Raw genomic sequence first — 25,875 nt, forward strand, 5'->3', positions numbered from 1 at the left:
GCATATTTGGGGATAATAATAATACTCGAGATAAAAGTTACTTGACATATAAACCCAAGCGTATGTTTCAATATCTTCCAATATTCTCAGTCAATTCTTTACTTCAACTTGACAGTCAAAATTATTAAAAATAAAACAGGTCACATTATTTGTGATTTAAGAAACTGAATTGAAACAGGAATTACAGCCTTAGAGAATAGTTCCCAATATACTATTTAAATTGAACTGAAAATGAAAGGTAGGAAGGTATGTCGCTGTAAGATTCTGTGTCACGAGGGTCCCAGTACTGAGAGTTTTCTAACCCATTTTTACCATCAAAATGGTCTAATGAGAACATTCATTTGGGTGAGTGGTACGTCATCTCCTTCTTTGTATCACCACAGTTTTGGGAGCCATATTGGTGGTTTTTCATCTTTTCAAAGGCGTTAAACCCACCATGGCCGTGCAAATTATGTCACGAATCTTAGCTCAACCCTTAACCAAAAGCACGCTAATGACATCAGTACACGTGGTGTGGTGGGTAGAAACAAAACCAAAGCAGAGCAAGTTTCAAAATAAATAAAAAAACCTTACGAGTGTTCATTGGTTAATTATAGACCCTCGCTTTATATTTCACTAAACTTTTAAATAGTATTTACGTTATATCAGATATCTGGCTTAGAACCTCTGATAATAATTAAACCCACGCAGTTAATTTTCCGGTAAAGTAAGTTGAAACAACCACGTATAAAGTTACTCACTCTTATGTGCTTATTACTTCCACCTTTATAAATCGAGTAAGGGTTTGCCAACGCCCAACGGATTAACTGAGACAAATAAATTAAGTTTGAAATTAACTCCTTGATTCCATTCTGGCGTATAGTTAGCAATTTCCCCGTTTGACGTAGAAGTTTTAAGAAAATAAAAAAGAAAAAATAGTACATATTATATACAGTATATATAAAATTAACGACCATTTTTGACCATCAACATCGGCTTACAAATCCTAAACTTAGTCGGCCCCTTAACTTAATCCGATTCCAATTTCCAGTTCCAACTCGACGGGGCAAGCTTGGTCTTACTTCGTCGAAAACGGGACAGTTATTGGAAAATTCAACAGGGTGACTAGACATTAGGCCCTAAAGTTAGGGTTAAGTTAGTCGGGTTTAGAGCTCGCTGTAAAGTTACTTGGGACGAAAATGTTAGTGTTTCCGTATCTTTCCAATAAGGTAGGACACGGTACTCGGGAATCCGATCAGTTTCAGCGCCGGTGCGTTCGGCGCACGAGCTCTAATCCGTCTATGATGAGAGTCAAATCGGGCCTAATAGCGTCAGTTAGGATGCGAGGCGTGAGTTAATCTGATTAAATGGGATTTACGATTTCCAGATATTGTGACTGTTGAGATGGCGAGTGGTATTACATTTCACCCCTTACCCGGTTCTTGGTCCCGTTTCTCCGCTGATTAGAATCGTCGGTGGGGAAAATTTTAATGATATATAGACTCGAATGTTATAGGGTTAGTTGGGTTTGGCTTGAACTTTACAAAGGGGGGCTTGCAACGGTCGCAGCGTACGTCATTCGAATTAGACGAAAGTAGTTAATAAAAGACAACATAATAAACAAAAACATTAAGTAGATACCATCATGATCAAAGATAAACAGTTTGGGTATCAACAAGTATACGCAACGATGGGTTGTGAGAATTGTAGCTCAACAAGCTAGGGTCTAAACCGATTTGAAAAATGGTTCAAATATTGCCGGAAATGCAAGGACCAAGGATCAAGGTGTTATAAGGCAGATATCTCGAAAAACCATATTTATTTTCAAAATGAAAAATGATCCTAGAAGCTTCACAATCATTTCATGGAGTTTTTGTCCATGTGAATCGCAATTTCCTAAACGCGTCCCAAAAATCAAAAACCATAAATCAGAGAGCAGTTATCACCTCTCCCCTAACCAAACTAAACTTTAAAAGTAGATCATATCTTTACGCTATAACCGCGACCTCAAACTCTAATCAAACAAAAATCATAAAATGAATGAAAGAAAGATAGAATTCAAAGTTCCGCGGGCAATTTTTCTATCAAAAGTCAACAGTGGTTTTCCGATGCCCCTTTTCGTTCGAGATACTTTCACGGCGTTTGGTAATGTTAAACCACGCCTTTGTTATGAACGATGGAAGGCAGCGAAAGCATCGCTCGAGAGTGTAATCGTAAAAGTCTATTACCAAAAAGGGCCCCCCTTACCATTCTAGAAAGACCGACCACCATGAAAAATTGAGGACCCTATTTATAGGTGTTGTGTCAACATGGACCCGTGAGAAGCGATGGGTGTTCTAGACTGCTCGCTATACTTGGGCATCAAACGCGTTAGGCCCCTGACTAAACTTAACGGTAAAAGCGACTGAATCCTTTCATTACCATCACACATTCAGAAAGTAACAGTTATCGTTATTTTAGTTAGTGCCATGTTGAAGGCACCCAGAGGTACAATAGTGCCTCAAACAATAAGAATTTCACGAAATGGGGTTGAGTTTGAGCTACGTTGTATGGTACTTTTATTCTGGAACGAAGAAATATATATAGTTTACGTTTCGAGGGGGTCCCTGAAGGTCCTATTTAGGGGTCCATACACGTGCGTTTGTACTATATTAGGGATTCGTGTGTATCTAAGGGGATATAATTTCCATGAAGAAGTCATCAGTTACTGAACATTATAATTTGACGTCGTTTAAAATAAGAAATTTTCCAATCGCGCAATTCAGTAAATTATAAGGATGAGAGCGTTTGAAACTTCGGTTTCATAAGATGTTTAGGGAATCCGTTGTATACGAGACGAGTCACGTGATCTCACGTCTCTTCCCAACGACACAAAATACTTTGGATTACGTTAAATCAAACAAGCATTTGAATTAACAAATTAATAACATTCTTTCAATCCCTACCCTTTTTAGTTTTATAGCTCAGCCCATGTAACCCACACACACCCTTACTGACACCTCTATATTGTGAAGCGATAATTCCTTTTAACTAAGCCTTACTTCTTCACTTTCCAAAGGTAAAAAAAAGGTCTTCACGCAACCTTTATGCATAGACTAATTCCCCCTTTTCAAAAAACACATGTTTTGGGGAACCATTTTAGGCACTCCAATAACATCATATAGCTTATCCTTACACATTGAAGACGTCTTCTTACCCCTTGAAGCAATAATGATGTAAAGACAATGGATAAAAAAATGTTTTGGGCTTACCCAAAAGTCTAGTAGAGTCGATGATGAGGAGTATATGTAAAGTTTATACGGGGATCCCCGATTCCCTCCCAAATAGTTAGATGGAGAATTTTCCACGCCCCCCGGATGATAGTGAGAAGCCCAAGAGTGGGATGTGTCCTCTTCCAGAGATGCGCAAATTCCCGCCCAGATGGGAATGATTCCCAGAGGCTGACGGCTCGAGATGTCGGGGATGACTTCCGCGATACTAACCGAATCATATAACAAATAGTTTCGGTACTGTCAAGTTCACGTAAGACGCGTTGAAAGTCGTTTAAATAGGGCATACATAGTTCACAACGTGAAACGCGATTCCACTTGCTGGTGACAACCGTCGCGTAATTCACAGGATGGACCAAGTCGAAAACGCCAATTGTAAGTTGCTAGTGAAAACTTTGATTGTTGAAGTAATTTCTGAAAATAATAGTAAACAGTGATTTTCAATTTAATTCAAATATGAATCTCTAATGAACAAACGAGAAAGTTTTACAGGGTGTTTTAAATTAAACGAAAATAAAAAGCAGTATGCTCTGTCAAGTTTGTGAAGGAAATACATACGTGGGAAAAGTGATTTAGAATGATTAAATTTGCAAAATTCAAATTTGTTCCGTGGCAAGTAATTTGGAAATGTATTTCTTTACACAATTGAACATATTGCGTTTTTAAATCTGAAGCATATCTGTCGGGTTTAAATTTCAGCACGTGAAAAGGAGACAAAATTAGGTCAAATTTCTAGTGTTAATTTTCTTTTAAATATAATGAAAGATTAAAGTTTTAGAAGAGGTTTAAGAGAATTGAACGAAAAACTTATGAAAATGTTTTTCGCACGCTAGACCTAACATATTTCAAGTTTGACTGGTGACAAACCATCCGTGCTTTTGAATTCAAATTTCAAATTTTAAATTTAACCTTAACAAAATTAAAGTACAAAACATCTACACTTTTTCGGTGACATGTCTATAACATCTCAAGTTACGGGGTGAATCTTTTGGAAAAGAAGACACCTTTTTACACAAAGGGTCAGATTCCTGTGGCCAGTTTCTTAAACTCTCAATCATATAAAAATTTCAAAAAAAAAAATAAAAATCAACATGCGAAAGTAATCGTGACCAAAATATTAGGCCCCATAAAAGTAACCCAAATATTATTACTCTTAAACAGTATCAAAAGTAGCTATTCCCTATATAACCCCAATACTTAAGTAGCTTAAAGAGCCCTCTTCATTTAATCACAGCATAACTAAATCCATAATCCCACCGTTTTTAGTCTCATACCATTCATTCAATTCACCCAACAATAAAAATCAAAACCCCCTCTGATCAATTCAACCTGGATCCAATGGCAATTATTATAAAGGGCAAACCACAACGGTGGCATTCCCCGCATCTCGGACCCCTAAACGACCCAAAGAGCAGTAAATTCAGGTAGGGGGGACACGGAATATTGTACTGGTCATGGAGATAATCACAATGGAAAGAGGACCGGGTCGAGGGGAGCCAGATTATGTAATGTTAAGTCAGGCGTTATCCCTTTGGGACGGTCTAACCAACAAAAATCATCAGTGTTCATTTTTTCTTTAAAACAGATTGTAAACCTTATACAGGGATTTAGATTTAACAGAGCGGAAACAGATTAAATTTGTCATTTTAAAGGTCGCTGAAAGTCAGTGATTTTGTCAATGAATTTTACCGTATGGGATGGGTTTAAACTCGTTACGAAAGCTACATTATCGGATGAGATATACAATAACCCATATAGGACACGAGGACGTACGAATAACCAACGTTCTCGTGTCTTACGCGGGTTCTTGTATGAGATTATATCATTTTGAATCAGTTTAGGGGTCAAATATATAATAGCTAAGTAAATCTAATAGGTGTGGCAACTGTTCATGGTAAGCTCTGGAGCGAAGAGTTCAATGCAGTTCAACCGCATAATACCCAGCAGCAATCTAGCGTCTCTACTACACATTCGGCTATCTTACACCAAACTGTACTGACTGGTATTAACAGGACCGAAGCTCAAACAGGTCGACCGATAAGGGAGGTTACTGTAGTTGATGGTCAAGGGCTAATCTTCAAGGGTCATGTCTCATGTTAGTATACATAAGATTAAGACCAAAACCGTATTTTCATTTAAACTAATACAATTGTAGTATTTTATCATTCTTCATAAGTTGCACAGGCAATTGGGGATACGACAGTAGGTTATGTTATGTCAGGTTTATGTTTGGCTACAATAGGTAAGTTAAGGTTGGGTTATGTTAGATTACAATATAAATTAGGTAACGTTGGGTTATGTTAGGTTACAATAGGTTATAGTTAAGTTTGGGTTATGTTAGGTTATAATAGGTTAGTTAAGCTTCGGTTATGTTAGGTTATAATAGGTTAGTTAAGTTTGGGTTATGTTAGGTTATAATAGGCTAGGTAAGGTTGGGTGGCTGCATCTGCATTTTTCTGTTTAATTACCGTATACTTAAGATAATACCTATAATTAACAGACGATACTAAAATACCCCTGACTAATCAAGTTTTGAAACCACACTCTACACCATCAACTTTAATGTGGTATAGACATTTTTCCATTAATTAGTTAATTTTTCTGAACTTTCTAATTAATACTAATAAATCAATCAAGGTTAGAGGACAATTACGAGATTGGCGAAGGCGTGTGTATTCCTCGAAACACTCTGTACCTTCATTACGTCGATTTTTGTTCTAAAAACAATATGCAACCAGTGAACGCGGCCAGTTTTGGAAAGGTGAAGTTTGGCTCTAATTTAATCGATTGTCTGTGAATGCGTTGATGTGATTGGTTGATACGGAATGCCAATGAAACTTTGCGTGGGCGGTATTTGGTTCTAACATATACACACCATGGCTAATAAATCTTTTGTGATTTAATTAAACTTAAATTAATTTTAATTAAAGATAATAAGGCAACAATTTCCTCAACTCACTACAAGAAGGTTGGGTACAAGGGGGCAATCGAGGTGCGGACCTTAATATAAGTTTAATTAGGATTAGGATTAAAGCTAAGTTTAATTATAATTAATTTAATAGATATCATTATTACGGAATTGCGGTTAAAGAGTGTTCAATATATTTTCAACCTTCTTACTCTAAGAAATCAGTGGGATGGTAAGCCTAAATTTATTAATTATAATTAAATTAAACTAATTGGGTTAATTTTCAGTTGTCAGGATAGTAAAAGGGAACAAGATTCAACGATTAAACGGGTAAGTTGCTGGTTAATTTTAATTTAAAAAAATTTAAAATTAAAATAAAATTCATTACATTTTAACATTACAAGGTTCCCCAAACTTGCCAGACAAGAATACGTCCCTTATGTACCGTTTTACCCGAATTCCCTAGCGTACAGGACCTGGTTTTACCACCAAATGTTGATTCAGGCAAGGTCAGTTGCCTTAAAACCTCGTTAATTAATCCTAATTAGGCTTAACTGCTTCATTACTAATTAATACAAAAAGCTGCACACATTTCTAATGATGTACAAGACACACTCTCAACGAATTTTGGACACAGTGTATCGTGGTTGTTTTGAAGAGGTAATAGATAAAAGTTACCTTATTGACCTTTTGACCTCATATGGTAAGGTACGATGTCTCTACTTGTAGTTACAGAATTTCCTGTTTCATTTCTGGCAAGGAGTTCCGCCTCACCTTCTAACCATGATTGGTAGCAATGTCCTGGTTAACGTCATTGGCATCTGTGACTCCATTCTGTATCGCGGAATTTCAAATGTCCTTTTACCATCTATACTTCAACCATTTCCTGACAGGTTACGTTTTAAATACAGCCTGATTTAAAAGAATACAATAATTATATAGATTAAATTTAATTACATATAGTTTGATGAAAATAATAAGAAAATTCGTGCAAGAATTGGACTGTTGGTTACGGATGGCTCTTTATAACCTTCCCGAAAATTTAAAAATAGTTAAATTGGAAAGTAAGTTATAATTAAGGATCGTTTAATTAAAAATAATTCAATTTCTTACCTCGTTAACTTTGCCTAATACCGCAAATTACAATACATGTGGCGTTTTTTGGCCCAGCCGTTAACTTTGCCCAATACCGCTAATTACAATACATGTGGCGTCTTTTGGCCCGGCGTGGCTGCGAGTCACGTTGGCAGGTTCCAGCGTGGTGAAACATAAGGGTTTCAATAGTTAATTAAAGGGCGAACATGCGCCGTGAAAATCAGACTGGCAGGGGGGGGGAAGACATTGTTTCGCGCCTTTTTTGGCGAGCGCTAATTATTTGGAAACGTGCCAATTATAAAACAGTGGTGGAAATTTGAATGGGAGATTCCGAGATTATAAAATATTGAAGAATATGGGCAAATAATAATTTATAGTTTAATAAATACATTTAAAATAACATAAACATATTAGGCTTAGGAAGTACTAGTTATACAATAATTATGTTTGATTAAATAGTAAGAAATTATTGAAAGACATTATTAAAAAGGTATTTTGTTTCATTAAAAGTGGCTCGTCGATTTGCCCAATTGTTGAGACGTCAAATGTCCTTGAACCACTTATCTCAAGCATCCAGGATGGTTCTTCACAACTCTGAGATTATGACGCAAATGTTGCGTGATTGGAGAATGATTGACGTTGAGGCATTGACCAGGGAGACGTTATACACGACGGAAAACAACGGACAGTGCGGCACGTCGGGGGAACTTATAGTCAGAAGTTCGTCTTTCTTCAGTATCTACCTTAGTACGATTATTCGTTGACGATCCAAGTAATCCATGCTTAAAAAGTACTCTGTACTTCCGTTCTCACCCCATAGTTTCCAAAGAATTCGAGTCATTGATTGAGGACGAGGCACCGATTGAAATCTTCATGGAATGGTTGGAAAACTTGGTGTCCAACTGTATCACAGCAGTAAGTTACTTCGTGGTGCGTTCCAGTGTCTTTAATCTTCACGATTGGTCGGGTTTATCCATGCTCTATAGCCATGCAATAAGAAGAAACCATATTCGGTGCGTCGACAAGCGAGGCAGTTCTTGCTATTGTGGTCAGCCTTCGGTAGTCGCGTCATTAGGGATATGACATTGCATAGCGCGGCTAGTTTTGGATCGTTTCACTTGCTGCGACTGATGTTCGATGATTACATCCTGTTTTTGGTGGAGAATATATACTTGGAAGAACAAGTGAAAGATTATTTGGAAAACATCTCGAAGAACATGGCTCCCAAGTTGAACGAAATGGGGTGCGATGATAGTAAGTGTTTAAACGCATTCTTGGGTTAAGTCTTGGCTTCTTTAAAGTTACTTTCTTGTCTAGTTGCCAGTCAGTTCGGAGATGCTTTTTCAAATAGTGTCTTAGAGGTTGAAACCAGCGAAAATACTTATTGCGAGGTTGAAACACCGGAAGTTCAAACGCAACCAGCCCCCTCGCCCCTTCAAGAAGTACCAACTTCAGTTATCAATACCAATAATGTAAGGGAAGACCTTTCGAGGCTTCCCATAAATGGTAATTGTATTTAAAATCATTAGCGGTACTTTTTAATTTGGCTTAGTGACATTAGACTTGTAATTTAAATATTTTACTTTCAGAGCAAGTACAGACCCACTTTTCCACTAGTCCTCTAAGTACTTACTCGTGGAACGGGGAATACTACCAAAAGTAACTTAGACACACGCTTACCGATTGTTGTAATGGTTTACAACCATTAATTCTTACTTACCATTTACAGCGTTTACTCAAGTACAACACCGGACACTCAGATTCGACCCTGGAACGATTCGAATCAAACATGCATCGTTTCCAACGTCAGTGGTGCTTGTTCTTCAAGCACATCACCCACAACCATCGTAACGTCAACTGTGACAACATACTGTACCGCCAATGAGCATACAGTGCAGAATTATATTGAGCAACCAAATGATAGCGTAATTAAACCCGCAATAGGAACAAAAGAAACGTAACCAAAACTAACACCTATTTGATTTGTTTTACCGTAGCAAACATTCATGAATACACCAACTGTCTCCGAGACTGTACTTACCCAAGCAAGGCCTGTATCAAACTCCAGAAATGACGAATCAAGGTTGTTGTAATTTTTTATTTAATCCTTGGGCAATTACTTACTTTTTCATTAAATTTCAGTAGAAATTTCGAATATGGCGAAAGCTTTTGTGATATCCGATCATACGACGAACCAGGATCTTACAACAGACCAGATGGAGGATACGGAGTCTTGTACAGTAATTACGCTAAAGTTACCGTACCATACACATCGAATATTCAACGTAAATTACCAACAAATACAATTACGAATGGGTCGAACTCGGCGTTTAGAGTTACAAACGACGAACCTACTTCTAGCGAAGAAAGTTTTCATGAAGATAATTACGTTGAAAATGGCCCTTAATTGTAATTAAATCAATATGATTTCCGAATTGCATTAATATAAATGTTATTTATTTATTATGTGTTTATAATTTTGAATATACGATAATGATGGATGATTTTTTTCTTTTGAAATAAATTAAATTGCGATTGTTTGAGTCCGCTATAGAAAATAATGAAATCTAATTTTCAAAATAAGTATTGTTAAGTTGATTCAAATATTCGGTTTGGTATCTTTCAAACGCGATATTTTCGAGGCGAGCTAAAGCATATTCTTCCATGAGTAAACGTAGTATCCCGAATACGTCTGAAATAATTATCTCCTAATTAATATTAATTACAAATAAGCCTAAATGTTAATTAAATTACATCAATAAGTACTTGCCGAAACTAGGGGCATTTTTGAGCGTAATTTCAACCGACAGTAGATTCAGAAAATAGAACCAAGGTAGTATTGTACCTTCAACATCTAAAACCACGATGCTCTTAGCGAAGAAACTCGGACAACAAACGAATAAGTCACTTACCAACGTCAAATACTTTCTCAACCAAGGCAAGTAATTTCCTTACAGTGATATACTCCTCAAGAAGCACTTGGAAATCTGCATAAACTGTAAAATCAATCAGACATAGAAGTAATGAACTCCAAAATATTACAATTAAACGTACACTTCTTTAAAATGATTGCTAAGTTGAAGTTATTATTGTATCTTTCAAGTTCAATTACTAAATCCATTCTGTACCATAATTCTGTTTGGTCTATATGACGCAAATCAAACAACAGTTTCTTGGAATTATTTGTGTTGCGCAGTAACTCCTTGCAAGTCTACGTTTAAAAAGAGAATGAAGCTAAATGAACGAAATAACTTAGTTTATTTTATGAATACCTGTGATAAAAACGATACTTTCAACTCCTTCTCAACTTTGGATTTTAGTCTCAGGGCAACTTGAATTTTTTTGTCTTTGAGTGGAGCATGAGCGCCCTTCAAACCAGTGGCCAATATTTCGGGTAAATCCGTTACAAAAGATCGTATGGAAGTTCTAATACTGTTAATTATGGACTTAATTAGCGTCCGATACGTTAATTTATACGAATGCGCATGTACCTTTGGTGAATTTCAACTCTTAAACTCGGTATAAATGCCCTATTCAGTGCCTGGTGTGAAATATAGCGGGTTTATGAAAGTTCTATTAGATCAAAATGTTGTATTGCCTGATAAGGGGTGATAAAACTTGCGAAGAAATACTTACACCGTATGTAAGTACATCGCAAACGCCAATCAAATCTATGACAAATTTCAAGGAGATTAAACAGTTCAAATGTGTAGGAAACGTTTGCCAGAAATGAATTAAATGTCGCCTCATCTGACAATTATAAACCACGTCGTTAATTTAAACTGACTTTCAAAATCTATTTAGCCTAAATACCTCTTCAAAATCGGCTATTAAAGCCATGTCAAGAAGTCTCTCGCAATGTGCGCGGTACATGACCATAAACACATTTAACTAAAACCACAAAATAAGAGAATTTTTTTATTAATTTATGCACCCCTGACCTTGGGAACGAATTCTAATTCTAATATTACTTCGTTCACGTCAATAACTCCACGAAAATTGGATACGTTGGGGAAATCAGGAAGTTTAATAGTTAACAAATCCTTCTTAGTCTAGTTAATTGTTGGTAAATTATTTATTGGTAGTACAGTTGTAAATTTGTAGACAATTCTTACATCGTTATTCGCTTTAATCATTTCAGATTCGCGTCTCCAATCTAATGGGGTATTTAAACACACGTCATCGAGCGACGTGACTTGATGTGCAAATTGTTTACTGGTCAATGAAGTAGCTTTGAGTTCACGCGAACTCCTAGGCCTTCTAGTTACAATTAAAAGCGTCATTCATATGTAATAGCAACGCGATCCAAGTCAAATAATGCGTAAACTAACGGTGTTAACTGATTGGTGTGTAATGATGAAAGTAAATATTTATAAGGTGAATTAGATTTGATATCAACGCCTTGATAATGATACCTAAAAATGTACAGCAATTAACAAATGAAAAAACGCGCAATTAACTTGGGTCCCAAATTACTTCGATTGACCTCTGTTACCCAGTCTTCTGGTAACCAAATCGGGAAACCGTTGACGAAAAAGCTAAGGCATAAAAATTTGCGTAAAACTAAATTTTATCGTTATTACAAAGTTTAATTGAAGTACCTTTCCAAAGGAAGCCGAAGGTACAGGTTTATAATTCAAAGTGTCACAGAAATTTAAATAAACTTCATAAGCACTATGCCTGGCTAGTAACGCACCTCCACGCGTTTCAAAATTGTCATCCACCCTAAGTAAATTAAACGCTACATCTAAAGAAACAGCGCAACCGGCAAAAGATATCTTACCATTTCATGGTCTCTTTCAGCTGGGAACTCCTTGGACAATTACCTTCGGACATTATAAGCCTACCCTAACGCGAAGCCAAACTCTAGTCCAATTATAAATTGAAATCCTAATATACACGCAACCTTTAACTTACAGGAAACATATAACGGAATATCATATCAAAATCAAATAAGTGCAAAAGTCAAGAAAACGCCCATTTACCAAAAATTTGTCTCTGACTGTACCTAACCCAGAGAATCGAAAAAGGCGGCATAAAAACAAATCCTTTGTAGATAATAAACCTTTCTCTTATTGATAAAAATGGAAATGTTATCTCGGCAGATTCGTGATTTGTTTTTAACACCTCACAAATGAATCAAAGTAATCAAAAGATAAAACAAAGTGTAAATATTGCTTAATAATTAACGAAGTCGAGGAAATTACATGACTTTAATGAACTGAAATATTTCGAATTAGAAAAACGTTTTTAAAAGATCTTGACTTGGTTTAAAGTATTTTTCCAATCCACGGCCATCTTGAAAAATGGCGGCCTGAAAAGTAATAAAAATTTAACCGTACTCTTTCTTTCGCGAACAATATATTTTTAAAGAAAATACAAGCGCAATATTTTGAACATTTTTTTTATTTACAGTTGAAACAGTGGTAGTAGCTACATATAAAAAGTTTCACGCGAATAATTAACGTGAATTCTCCAGTAAATATATTAAATTACTCTTTGGTTTAACTTCAATCTTTGGTAACACGGTAACGGGTTTTAAATGACGCATATCCTTAAACAAAAATAACACTAGATAATCCTTTTGCTGCGCCAATATCAAATCGCCGTTTACAGTGGGGCATACAGCGCGCATGATACCCTCGACATCTTTAATACCATCGGGATTATGCATGAAACCCTTCATTCGTCTAAAAGGTTTATTATTAAGGGTTTTAATATCGAAATGCACGCCATCTAATAAATTTCGACTAGGATTAAAAGGTCCATAAACGTGTAGACATTTTTCCGGCTCTTCCGAATCACCGTTAATTGTTGAGAACATGGCACTGTCTCTGACGTTACCGTACAAGTAACTGGCCGAAAAGTCGTAAGCTTCCATGATAACGGTGTTATCATCGACAATACGATACTTACGAAGAACTTCGGTACTTTCGAAAGGATGATTCATTCTACCGCGTCCTGAATTACACGGTACTGTTACGACGTATATATCGTTCTTGGTTGCCGTCATGGTAGCCTTGACGTCAAAATTAACCGACGGTTTACTTAAACCACAATCAATATCAAGAACTTCTTGAAAATTTACAACTTCAATATCGCCGGGTTCGAAAAAACCTTTTAGTTCGTAAATATATACACACGTTTCCAATTTACCATCTTTAGAAGTATCATCGGTGACGCGTATCACGCCAGTCCAGGCGTCGCGGGCTACGAAAACTCGATCTTCGTACGTACACGCTAAAAATACTTTATTATATCCCCCGATATCTTGACAATCTATCGAAACTTTACGTTCGGTTAATTCCCAACTATCTAAATTAACCGTGAAACAATATTTTTTGTTCAACAAAATTAGTAAATTTCTAATTTTCAACATTTTTCTAATTTTGATAGAAGATTGCATCTCAAAGTCACGAGACTCCCATGAAATTTCCCGATTATAAACGTAAGTAATTTTACTAATAGTAATCGTACTGGAATCATTTTGTTGAAATAAATACACTGTAAAAGGCGCGACAGTGTCAACTGAGTCAGAAAAACCGACTGAATTTTGTTTAGCCGATCCCAAAAACGATTTAACATCCGCCATTACTTCACTGGCGAGACTTTCTGAATATTGCGTCATCAAATTACATACTTCGGTTTCAAATTCTAAACACACTTTAACGAATACGAGATTAAAGTTAATGGTGGACATGAAATCGGTTAAGTAATGCAACCTATCTCGCGGCTTATACGCAAACCATTTAATCAGAAATTTAACCGTGTTTGTTTCCCCAGCAATATCAAACTTCCTATAGTGTTTGATAAAGTCCAGGAGAAGCAACGGACTCATTTTGAGGAGTAGGTCCTCGGACGCGATTTCGCTGGCTTTCTTCCGAAAAGTGGCTATGAGATTTTTGCAAACTTGGGTCATATTAAGATGCGTGGCAATTTGGTACATTTTTGAAAATTTCTCGACGGATTTGGCGTTTAATACGAATGTTCGTTGAAAAATCTTGCATTGTGCCGATGTTTTCATTTGGCATTCTTTCATAAGTGGTTCCATGAGGAACATTTCCGCGGCACTGTATATTTTTTCAACGGTTTTAAAGTTAAAACGAAACATATTTCCATAAGTGTAATCTAAGACTTGGCCGAAAATATCTTTGGTTACTCCGTTTATTTTTATCGTGTCTTCGTTTCGTTCGATAAAATCGCTTGTAAACATGGCTTCGAAATAAGGACTTTCGGCTTTTAATACGCCTTTATGTGCCGGAAATTTCTCACCCTCAACATCAAGTGTTATATCGCATAATATACCATTTCTGCGATCAACATCCAATTTTCGCATAATTTGACCGCATCGGTTATAATTTAAAGAACTGTCGTATTTTGTTCCGTAAAGGCCATCAATGTTACTTTTGCATAGTTTTCGTTTTTTAATGTAACAATGTTCTGAATAAAATTTACAACAACTTTATCGGTTTATGTGTGTATTAACTCACACATACACGATAACAACAGTGGACGTTGAATTTCAACTTACCCATCTGATCATCGCTGTCAGTAGAGCTGAATGAAGTAAGCTCGACATTACTCCCAATATGGTATCCAGACCCTGAAATATTTTATCATAAAAGACTTGTACACAAAGTACATTGCAAAAATGACAACGAAGAACGCATTTATAATTAAAAATGGTAAAACTATCTGTCGTCACTCGGCGGGCCAATTAGGGGTAGAAAATACGTAACTACATGAATTATGTCTTCAACTTTAATAGTAACTCTTTTAAACAAAAATACAATCTTTCGGGAAATTTTGTTGTTGTTAGTTTTGGTACATTTTTAATAGTATCACTATGTTAATGGTATAGTTTGCCATACACTTTATGGCATTAGGAAGGCTTGAAGTTGAAGATATATAGTGTAATATCAGTCTCGTGGTACATTGGCCCTGAGAAAAAAGGCGCTACTTTCGAATGGAATATCCATAACAATTTCTGGAAACTTTGGTAATATCTTAAGGAACTCGAATTTTTCGAGTGATTCCATATTAAAAAGAACCAAGTGCTCGAATTGTCCGACGAGAAGCACCCGCGACTTTTTAAATAGACAACTTCCTAAAAAAGTTCCTCTGACTGTTCCAATCCAATCTTGACCTTTGTGTTCCACTTCCTCGGAAATCCTAGTTTTACAGACTGGTCTTCGACGAAGATTTTCGTCGTCAATTTTGATACTTATCCCGGAAAAGATCGAGTTGTAATGGTCGAAGAGAAAAACGGTTTTGTTTTCTTCGTAATGTAACATCATTCGATTACCACAGACCAAGTTATTCTTCAACATGGACCGAGGAAAACTATCAAATGGATACGTTTGCTGGATTTTATTTTGATTAACCAACAGCAAACCCTTAGTCGCGTGCGGATTTTTATCTCTAACCACGACGTAAAAGGACTCGTCAATGACCATTATAGAGGACGGCTGCTTAGTGATCGGGTCAATCTTCAAATAAAACAAAGGAATAATAGTAGGCTTGGCTTTCCAATACTGTAGAGCATTGACGGTAAGGGTAACCCCAGTACGTTTATTAAACGGGCATACTCCAGCTATAATAATTTGCGTACGTTGAGCGCATGCTACAAATCCGTCATTAAATCGTTTCAAAGCCAAGGCATTTTTGGGGTGAAGAACTTTCTCTGGTTTTCTAACGTTAAAAACGTAAAGGGAATCTCGACTAAGTAGGACTAGGTGATTGTTGTATTCAACGAAAACGCATTGTTTAATTTCATTCGATATTTTGAAGTAATGAGTCATCCAGGAACCATTTCCGGAAGAATTTTCCGAGTAATATAGAATTTGGCAAGATTTCAATACGTGATCTTGATGAAACACCAGAACTTCGACAGTGAAAGGAGATTTAGCGTTATCAAGTTCGTCTTGCACTTTTTGAAAGTGCTTTTTGACGTAGTCAGCATCTTCCGCCTTAAAATGAACTTTGACTAATTTTTCAATTCCATTTTTGAACTCTTCGTACACCTTCCGTTCAACAAGTTTTAGCGTAAGCATCCCCAACATATCTTTTAAGCAATGAAGACGTTCTTCGGGGTTCTGTTCGAACCATTCGAGAAGAAACTTTGTTTTGTCAGTTTCTTTTTTAGCACTGTACTTGCTGGAACACTTAAGTAAAGACAGTAGCAAATTCGGACTCATTTGAAATAAGGCTTTCAGATCGTCGGGACGTTTTTGCAATTGTTTCTTCAAACAGCCGATAACGTTATCACAGAAATCGCTCATTTCCATCAGTTCCCCCAAATCGAAAAACTTGGTGATATCTTTGAGAGGTATTTCTGGTTCTTTACAATCAAACTGAACGGAACCCCATTCTTTTTCAAGCTGCTTTTTACACTCTTCGATTAAATCATCCATACAAAACATTTGAGCGGCCATATATACATTTTCCAAATTGTCCAATTTCAATTTCACAGCAGTTCCGTAAGCGAAATCCAAAACGTATTGAAAGACATCCTTGGAGACACTACCAATTTTGATATGCTTTTCTTCCTTTTCATTAAAAGCGCCGGTAAACATGGCTTCAAAGTAAGAACTGCTGGCTTTAAGAACGTTTTTATGCACAGCGAAATTTTTTCCGTCAACTTCCAAAGTCACGTCGCAAAATAAGCCATCTTTTTGATCTTGAGCCAGTTTGAGCATAATTTTCTTGTACCTCTCATAGTTTCTTAATTCTTCTTGATTAAGTCTTTGGACTCGATCCACGACCATCTTTAAGGATTCTTCCGATCGAGTTTCGACGCCACCAAAACGCTCAAACATTTGCGATTGTAGTAACACGACATTATCAAGATCAAAGTCATCAAACCCTAACCCATCGTAACAATCTTCGTACAAAAAATCATCTAGATCATCGTCATAATCCTCATCAAAATCCTCGTCATATTCTTCATCTTCATCAAAATCATCGTCGTCAATGTGTCTAATGTACTCCGGCAGCGTGGGTAACTCGTTTTGGGGTTGAGGTTCGTCAAATAACCACGATGCGCCAGGTTGAAATACAACCGTAGCCCCTCCTAGAAACAAGAAGATTTCTGATTAAAACCAGGGAGAAGAACTATAAGGTGGCGAAAATATTAATCTTGGCTTGACAGAAAGATTTTCATACTGGTTATTCGTGTTTTTTTTTTTTTTTTTTGTGTTTTTTTTTTTGTGTTTTTTGAGTTAGTGTAACTTCCTGTTCATACGACAGTATATATAGGTTCTTCTCCTTAGTTCAAATGAGATCTTCTTGCTACCAAAATCGATCGAACTTTAACAAATTTCTGGGGCCCAAGTGGCCCCAAATGAACTTTAACCATCTAAGCACCTTTATGGTGACTATTTCATATGAAAATTTAACCAAAGCCAATTCCGGTAGTATTTATGGTTATTTTAGAACTTATCACTATTTCTCTTATAGATGAAAATAAATAACCAACATAGGATTCCAAAACGTAAAATTTTTGGTAAAAGCGTCTGTAAAGCGGTCGCGGACATTTGAATTTTTTTAATTAAAGTTTTTATTGACGTCACAGCCCTAAGAAAAACGAAAGTCTATCCTTCTTTCAGGGAATATAGTGCTAAGGTATTGTCCAATTTTTGTGTTATTCAGCCTTATACCGCAGGTGATATATATATAACATTCCCTCCATAGGAATAGCATTACACCCAACTTTGGAGGCTAATAACTCTAGTTCTACTATAGATACATTGATGTCCTTTGAGTACGTTATATTCCCATTTGCCCCCCATTCAACCATACTAAAAACTTGGGGATGTGTCAAACAGGGGCCAAGTAACTAAGCAAAATGTTCATAAACATACATCTTCCATAGGATTAGCATTACACCCAACTTTAGAGGCTCATAACTCTGGTTCTACTAGATATATGGGGATGTCCTTTGAGCATGTCACATTCCTATTTGCCCCCATCCAACTGTACTAAAAACTTGGGGTTGGGTCAAACAGGGGCCGAGTTAACAATCAACCAGAAATAATTCCTCTTTGACGCTTTTTACATCAGCTGCTGACGTCAATGTTGGGGGGGGGGGGATTTAAAAAAAAATTCAAAGGTCTGCCCACTACTTTACAGTCACTTTAAGGTACTGTTGACTTTGGTCCCCATTGAAATTAGTATCACAGCTATTATAATTAATTCCATTTAATGAGAAAAAGACTGACTGCCTCTCGCCAATTGTATTTATGGGGTCTTTGTCATGGTTTAGCTAAGGTTTTATTTGTTTTGGTTTCAGCTTGGGTTCCCCAAGTGGGAACAAGGACACAGCAAATTAACTATTTCATTGTTAAGCTAATAAGTACTAAAGTCAATCGGGATTTGCCCACATTTGCCGTAAAGTGGATAGTCTTTGCTTAAAACAAAACTAGGTCTGGTATTCATTACATTTCCATGTTACAGCATAATAACCAAAATCCAGTAATTTTTGTGATAAATCATATAAATTCAAATATGAGCGGCAAAATGTGCGCCTGTTTTTGTTATTATAAGTTTTATCAACCGACTAAATGTCCCCTTTTACTAAATTGGATATGTTTTAACCCCTAAGTAATATCTTTCCCAAATTATAGTTAATTAGCTTTTTGATTGCCACCTTTTTCACAATATTGTTTAGTTTCTTTCTACCCTAAAAAGTGGCCCACTTTTAGCCACTCGAATACAAACGCGTAATATTACCTCCATCAATGGCAACATCGTTTGAAGCTGAAGCTCCTCCATCAAATTCAACATCATTGGTAACCATATCTTCTGCAGATTGGGCATTTAATTCCTCTCCACTACTGTCCCCACTCATTTTCAATCGCCTCTGAAATAAGAATAATGAAATGGTTGTTGTTAGTTAAAATTCACAATATATCCTGAACTAGTTCGTAACTGTAACTAAAACCATGCTATTGCTAAATGCCTAAAAGTAGCATGTTTAAAGCTAAGCCTTGTCAATACGTAGTGTTGCACAGTTATAAGTTTTCCCTTATTTCATTAAATTCTGGAGTTGTCTTAGTGTGAATTATCATAATTACCGTAAAACTAGACTCCTTAAATGCAATTAATAACTCAATGGGTCTTAATTTTAGGTAGAATAGGAAAGATTTGCAAAAGTAAAAGTCATGCGACGATCCACGAAATTCTTTATCAATACGTCAGGGACTACTCGATATCACAGAGGCATAAGCACGGTCCATAGCCCACTCGACAACGCAAACTGCTCGCGCTATAGAAGCCCATTCAATCGGCCAAAATGTGCGACTTTTGGACTATCGGTGGTTAGTTCAAAGGAACCCAAAATTAACACTAAGTTCTAAGGGAGGAGGTAGGTGTTTTGGCCAGATCCTTTGTCCTATTCATCCGAATTACCTAAAATTTTAATGAGGCGTGTGTTTTGACATGTTTTATTATTCTAAAACGGATTCAAGCTTTTAGAGTCGAGTATTTTCAAGTTTCAACCTATTAGACAAACATGTTTATAGGGTGGTTTTTCCAGCTGCAGAAATCCATAAACTCCGGTACCACTTTTTAAAAGTGGAGAATAGTGTTTTGGGCTGTTTAGACGACATCAGTAAATTATAATTATCTGAATTATTAATTATATTGAAACAATAAAATTGAAACGCACGCTCCCGCCACATTTTGAGGTCTGCCTAACTTCAGCAGCGCCATCTAGCGGTCCATGTTTGCAACCAATAATCATATTCATTCTGGGTTATTTTTGGGGCGTTTTCGTGGAAACTGGACGCTACGATTTTTTGTGCGATCTTTGCTGGTAAATATTTGGATTTTATTTATATTTTAAGGGTTAATTTGTATTAAATACCAATGTTTTATCGCAACACCGATCGAAAATTAAGCGTCGCAAGTGGAAAATCTATGCTTAACTGTGCCGAATACGTTTGTTAAATACGACCAAGGCTTAGTATCGTATGTCTTATTGCCTTTTGGAGCCGCATGCCCGCATTGGCACACTACGACCAAGGCTTAGTATCCTGGTCTTTTTGGGAACTAAAGAGATCTTTCCAGGTAAATATTTTATTTATATATTAAGGGTTAATTAAGATTAAATATCAAAGTTTCATCGCAACCGAATGGAAATTAAGCGTTACCCCCCATTCCGCTATGGATGTTAAGTATCTAGACAATATCCAGGGTTGTCTCTCCCGAATCCCAACTAGACTCCGACACCTACCAAAGGAAGTAAGACTTTCTATTCTTGGTTGGTCTTCTATAACAACGCGTCGCAAATATTTTGACATTTTAAGCTCTTTCAAAATCTTAAACTCCCCTAATCTAACTTATTTTTCTGATGCCCCTTCTATCGCCCCATAAGGGGTCATGGTAAAAGATTATTCCACCGATATGCCAGTAAAAACCAGCTTAAGCACTCCTTTTTTCGTAGATCGGTCCCCATTTCGAATTCAATTCCCCCTGAGATTGTATCATTAAAATCTATTGCCCAATTTAAGTCAGAACTGAAATAGTACTTCAAACTATAATGCCCCGTATGTGCCTCTATTTTCTTCAGAGCTGTAAGGTTTTCTCATAAACCCTAGCTCGACATTCCCCCACTGAAGCCAAAAAAAGTGGAAAATTGATTGTTAAGCGTGCAAATAGGTTTCTTAATTGCGATCTTTGTTTGTAGAAAACTAGCCTTAGTTTATTTTAGAGAGTTGTGTACACACACAGTATTTGTGATTCACATTTATGTCGTACTTTTTCTAAATATTTAAAAATTAATCTTATTAATTGCGCACTGCTTTATTCAATCTTTTTAGTCGGTTTAAAAGTAATTCAAAGTGTTTATTTAATTGATATTTCAAGATTGACCCTAAAATGTATTAATATTTATTTTTCTAGTTGCGTTAAATGATTTATTTGGAACTAAAATTAATGATATTGAAAATACTCAGGGCCGGATTAAAGGGGGGGGACTGAGGGGCTCTGGCCCCCGGGCGCAAGGCTTGTTGGGGGTGCATTGAGTTCCCCATCCAACCATACTAAAATCTTGGGAATCGAGTAAAAAGGGGCCAATTAATTGAGGAAAGTGTTCACTAACATACCCCCTCCATTGGAATAGCATTACACCCAACTTTGGAGGTTCATAACTCTGGTTATACTAGAGATGGGAAGATGCCCTTTGAGTATGTTATAGTCCTCTTACCCCCCCCCCATGCAGCCATACTAAAGTCTTAGGGATCGAGTAAAAAGGGGCCGAGTAATTGAGAAAAATGTTCATAAACAGACCCTCCATAGGAATAGCAGTACACCCAACTTTGGAGACTCATAACTCCGGTTCTACTAGAGGTACGAAAATGTCCTTTGAGTATGTTATAGTCCTATTTGCCACCCCCCCCATCCAACCATAGCAAAATCTTGGGGATCGAGTAAAAAGGGGTCAATTAATTGAGGAAAGTGTTCACTAACATACCCCCTCCATAGGAATAGCATTACACCCAACTTTGGAGACTCAAAACTCTGGTTCTACTAGAGATTGGGACATACCCTTTGAGTATGCTATAGTCTTATTTGCTCTCCCCCCCCCAATCCAACCATACTAAAATCTTGGGGATCGAATAAAAAGGGACCGATTAATTGAGAAAAATGTTCATAAACAGATCCTCCATAGGAATAGCATTACACCCAACTTTGGAGACTCATAACTCTGGTTCTACTAGAGATTGGGACATGCCCTTTGTGTGTTATAGTCCTATTGTCTCCCCCCCCACCCAACCATACTAAAAACTTGAGGATCGAGTGAAAAGGGGCCGAGTAATTGAGAAACATTTTCATAAACAGACCCTCCATAGGAATAGCATTACACCCAACTTTGGAGGTTCATAACTCTGGTTCTACTAGAGATGGGAAGATGCCCTTTGAGTATGTTTTAGTCAGGGCCGGATTAGAGGGGGCGAGGGGGTACTAGCCCACGGGTGCAACGCTTGTTAGGGGCACATTGAGTTAAACTATTCCCCCTTTAGCATCATTTGCTGTTCCTTTTTTTCGACTTAAGGGGCCGCGCATTATCTCGGACCTAGGGTGCAAAATTGCTTAATCCGGCCCCGAAAATACTTGTGCCATTTAAATTGATAATGATTTTAATCTGTATTTGATTGTTTGAATTTTATTTTTTATAGATACCATCTGTTTCCAAAGGCGCAATTTCTATTGGATTCTAGAATCAATAACTATTTATTTGGCAAAATGGTACCCAATATTAATCAGGTCAATGAACCCATTACATTCCCCTTCTTAATTCAGGTCTACACTGTGATTTTATCCGTTGAAAGGGAATCTCATTACCAAAAGTATTTAGACAGCGTGTGAGACATTTAAGCATTTAATAGGGTATTTAGTTTATTATTTATTATTCTATTTATTGTTAGAAGGGAAGCGCTTTGTGTCCTTTAATATTTAGGGATTTTTCTTTTCGCCAGGACATAAATAAAATCTTACTTATGGAATAGGTGAACACTGGTCCTAGCCCTCCCTTTTAAGAATAATGAACGCGTAATCAGGATTTCAAGGGTGAGATTCCCTTTGCGGTATTAAGGTATCTAGTTTATGGTTTCAATTATAAATATTTTTAGGGGAAAAGCGTTTGGCAACTCCTTGAGGGAGTTTTGTAGGATTTAAATAAATTTATGATTTATGTTTAAGGTAGAAGGTTGCTTATACGCTTTGTCCTTTAAAAGTAAACACGATTTTAAGCGGGGTTTAAGGCGAGGCTTAGCTTTTTACGGTATTCTTTCCCTATTACTGTTACGAGTGTGCCTTTTATGCCAAAAAAATAGTCATTTGTCTTATGCCTGAACATTTTGCCGTTACGTCTAGCGAAAATACTCGACTGGATTTTCTAATCAAGGTAATTAATTTCAAGTTATTCGTGTGTCTTTTTCCAAATAGTAATTCGAATTTTTCTTGCGCAGGAAGAAGTGAACGACAGCGAGTGGACTCTCATTGGAAATCCCATGCTGTGGACGACAGCGAGTGGACTCTCATTGGAATCCCATGCTATGGACGACAGCGAGTGGACTCTCATTGGAAATCCCATGCTATGGACGACAGCGAGTGGACTCTCATTGGAAATCCCATGCTATGGACGACAGCGAGTGGACTCTCATTGGAAATCCCATGCTAAGGACGAAGTTTCCTGGTTTTGGGGGCTCTACAGCGGGCCTTAGTTTAAATTTTACGTTTCCCGATTTGTCCCAGGGACTTGTAAAATTTAAATTGGGCTCGCAAGGCTTACTTTGGGGGTGGTAGCTTAAGTTTAAAATTAAAGTTTCGATATTGGGGAAGGAACAAAAACAGTCGAAAAACACTTAGGGTAGTTTTTTTGACATTTTTTATGCTTATTTTTACAATTTTTTTCATATTTTTTATATTTTTTAATAATTTTAATAAAAAATAATTTTTTTTTGAAAAAAATTTTTTTTAATGTATTATTTTCTTTATTTTTTGTGAAAATTATGAAAAAAGGGGTAAAAAAAAACTCCCTAAGTGTTGACTTTTAAAAAAAGAAACCAAGTCTAGTATCAAAAAAAATTCAAGAAAAGAAAGAACGAGGTTTAAGGCAAAATTTATTCAATAAGAAACAAAAAAACCAAGTGTTTACAAAAATTTTCGAACAAAAAAATATTAAAGAGTTTGGTAAATTAAAGTTTGAACGCAAAAAAATAATAAGTAGTTACAAATAAAATTTGCAAGAAAAAAAACTAAGTTAAGTGGTTACATGTAAAATTTGCAAGTAAAAAAGATGTATTTTGTGTCTTCTAGCTTCGATGATTTTCTCCGCATCTTCGAGCCAATGTTGAGAGAGATGGCAAGTCCGGAAGAAGACATCGTGTAACGGAATCCAACAAAGAATTGTCATCAGGAATGATACGTAGCGAGTCCAGAACAGCGGAAATCATCGTGCAACATCAATCCAACAAAGAATGTCATCAGGAATGATAAGTCATCTGGAATGATCCGTCTAGAAATGACCAGCGACAGAAAAATCCAAGAATATCAGCTGCATCTATAAATCAAAACATATTAATAACACATCTTAAACTATTGCCTACTTTTGGGCGGTTCTAATTAAAAAACTGGCTACTAAATTTAGAAAGATCAATTAACACCGACTAATTGCCACCCCGAATTAAAGAAACCGGCCATTTAAATTAAATTGCTAGCCCATTTTAATAGCTTAATAATTTAAAATATCCCCAAAATTAATTTTAGGAAACCGGCCACTTATTTAAAATAAATTGCATGTCCCTTTTAATAGCTTAATTTAAAATATCCCCTAAATTAATTTTATTAAAACCTGCCATTCATTTATTTTAAATTATTGTTACAGGTAGAACCCATAAAAACTTGAGTCGAAATGGGTCAAGGCTTAACTTAGGCCAACTGTCCTCGTGTCTTAAAATTATCTCTGCGGAACTTGATTTTCGAAAATCGGTCGCTTTGTCTCCAAATTAATTAACAATAGCCCCTAATGTAATTTTAGGAAAACCTGCTATTTATTTAAAACTATTCCCACAGACAGACCCCGTAAATAACTAGCGTTTAGGACAACTGTCCAAGTGTCTTAAAATTCTCTCTTCGGAACTTGATTTTAGAAACCATCTCTTTATCTCTAAATTAATTAACAATAGCCCCTAAACTAATTTTAGGAAAACCCGCTATTTTAAAACTATTCCCACAGACAGACCCCGTAAATAACTAGGGTTGAAATGGTACAAGGCTTAATTTAGGCTTCGGGCAACTGGCCTCGTGTTCTAAAATTCTCTCGGCGGGACCTGATCTCCTAAAATCTGTCGCGTTATATCTAAATTAATTACGAACCCATTTTAATAGCTAATAATGATAGACCTTAAACTAATTATTAAGGTATTCTCTCCTGTCCAGCATCTTGTTGTAAAATTTTATTTGTGGTACTTGATTTTTAATAAATAAATTAAATTCACTAACATTTAACACTACCTTATTAATTTAAATGCTTGAAATAAAATAAATAATTTAAGGGGGCTAGATTAGTTTGGATTATTGTAAAGTTAGGCTTACGGACTGTTAAAGCACCACGAGGCCAAGCAATGGCCGCCAAGAGCTTCGAATTCAGCTTGCATCCTCGGGAAAAACGATCAACGAAATGGCGGAACGATCAAGAATCGACTAAGAAAGCCGGGATCACGATCACCATCAGCTGAGCGGGAAAGGTTTCTCCAAGCGACCTTCTTCGACGGCTTCCAGGGAACGAATGAACCGGTTGACCTATGCCTGCAACTTACAACTAAGTAAATTTCCTGCGTCGGGGGGCGCTAAAAGCTCCTATGCGCGGACTCGGGTGCGCCATATCCCGGGCACGAAATCCAAATAGCTGAACACTGCTAGGCCTAAATGAATGAACGCTAGGCCTATTCGAATGAACGCTAGGCCCAAATGAATGAACGCTAGGCCCAAATGAATGAACGCTAGGCCTAACTGAATGGACAGTCATTACCTTTTACCATTAACATCTGTCGTGACGTCACAAGTCAATTACCTCGTTGACGTCATAGGTGACGTCACCGGATATGACGTCATGACGCG

The 25,875-nt window shown here is 36.7% G+C and overlaps 4 protein-coding genes and 1 long non-coding RNA gene across 6 annotated transcripts; 2 read left to right on the forward strand and 3 right to left on the reverse strand.

Annotated features, from left to right (window-relative positions):
- Positions 1-1,822: 1,822 nt before the first annotated feature.
- On the forward strand, positions 1,823-9,795 carry LOC149654204 (transcription factor RFX4-like). The gene is made up of 19 exons (XM_089845619.1): positions 1,823-3,623; positions 5,125-5,343; positions 5,749-5,815; positions 5,886-6,009; positions 6,179-6,240; positions 6,311-6,388; positions 6,444-6,486; positions 6,561-6,665; positions 6,739-6,816; positions 6,886-7,049; positions 7,120-7,220; positions 7,762-7,971; positions 8,072-8,166; positions 8,238-8,505; positions 8,569-8,757; positions 8,841-8,910; positions 8,981-9,176; positions 9,249-9,334; positions 9,394-9,795. Exons 1-19 carry the CDS (start codon positions 3,599-3,601, stop codon positions 9,656-9,658), a joined length of 2,445 nt encoding a protein of 814 aa, XP_089701745.1. The 5' UTR covers positions 1,823-3,598; the 3' UTR covers positions 9,659-9,795.
- Positions 9,687-11,675, reverse strand: LOC149654205 (transcription factor RFX4-like). The gene is made up of 11 exons (XM_089845632.1): positions 11,583-11,675; positions 11,367-11,511; positions 11,223-11,303; positions 11,065-11,142; positions 10,888-11,001; positions 10,743-10,792; positions 10,524-10,683; positions 10,306-10,462; positions 10,164-10,247; positions 10,022-10,105; positions 9,687-9,943 (listed from the first exon to the last, which is right to left on the reverse strand). Exons 2-11 carry the CDS (start codon positions 11,385-11,387, stop codon positions 9,819-9,821), a joined length of 954 nt encoding a protein of 317 aa, XP_089701758.1. The 5' UTR covers positions 11,388-11,511; positions 11,583-11,675; the 3' UTR covers positions 9,687-9,818.
- A 964-nt stretch (positions 11,676-12,639) lies between these two features.
- Positions 12,640-19,480, reverse strand: LOC149654206 (uncharacterized). Of its 2 annotated transcripts, XM_089845621.1 has the most exons (4): positions 19,326-19,480; positions 18,982-19,111; positions 14,783-14,854; positions 12,640-14,691 (listed from the first exon to the last, which is right to left on the reverse strand). In XM_089845621.1, exons 2-4 carry the CDS (start codon positions 19,097-19,099, stop codon positions 12,713-12,715), a joined length of 2,169 nt encoding a protein of 722 aa, XP_089701747.1. In that variant the 5' UTR covers positions 19,100-19,111; positions 19,326-19,480; the 3' UTR covers positions 12,640-12,712. The 2 variants fall into 2 exon arrangements, with proteins under 2 accessions (XP_089701747.1, XP_089701746.1); XM_089845620.1 differs by lacking the exons at positions 12,640-14,691; positions 14,783-14,854 and adding an exon at positions 14,999-17,323 and having other exon boundaries at positions 19,326-19,475.
- Positions 19,481-19,718: 238 nt separating this feature from the next.
- LOC149654207 (uncharacterized) lies at positions 19,719-25,256 on the forward strand. Its single transcript, XM_089845633.1, has 5 exons — positions 19,719-20,065; positions 20,151-20,319; positions 22,431-22,500; positions 23,128-23,158; positions 23,223-25,256. Exons 2-5 carry the CDS (start codon positions 20,223-20,225, stop codon positions 23,475-23,477), a joined length of 453 nt encoding a protein of 150 aa, XP_089701759.1. The 5' UTR covers positions 19,719-20,065; positions 20,151-20,222; the 3' UTR covers positions 23,478-25,256.
- LOC149654208 (uncharacterized) lies at positions 23,860-25,721 on the reverse strand. Its single transcript, XR_016370537.1, has 2 exons — positions 25,351-25,721; positions 23,860-24,316 (listed from the first exon to the last, which is right to left on the reverse strand). It is a non-coding gene; the product is annotated as an uncharacterized LOC149654208 (long non-coding RNA).
- Positions 25,722-25,875: the final 154 nt, after the last annotated feature.

The sequence above is a fragment of the Phalangium opilio genome, unplaced genomic scaffold (genome assembly GCF_054372755.1).
Source record: "Phalangium opilio isolate 3A_F unplaced genomic scaffold, DU_Popi_V2 ptg000079l_1, whole genome shotgun sequence".
NCBI classification, from domain to species: domain Eukaryota; kingdom Metazoa; phylum Arthropoda; class Arachnida; order Opiliones; family Phalangiidae; genus Phalangium; species Phalangium opilio.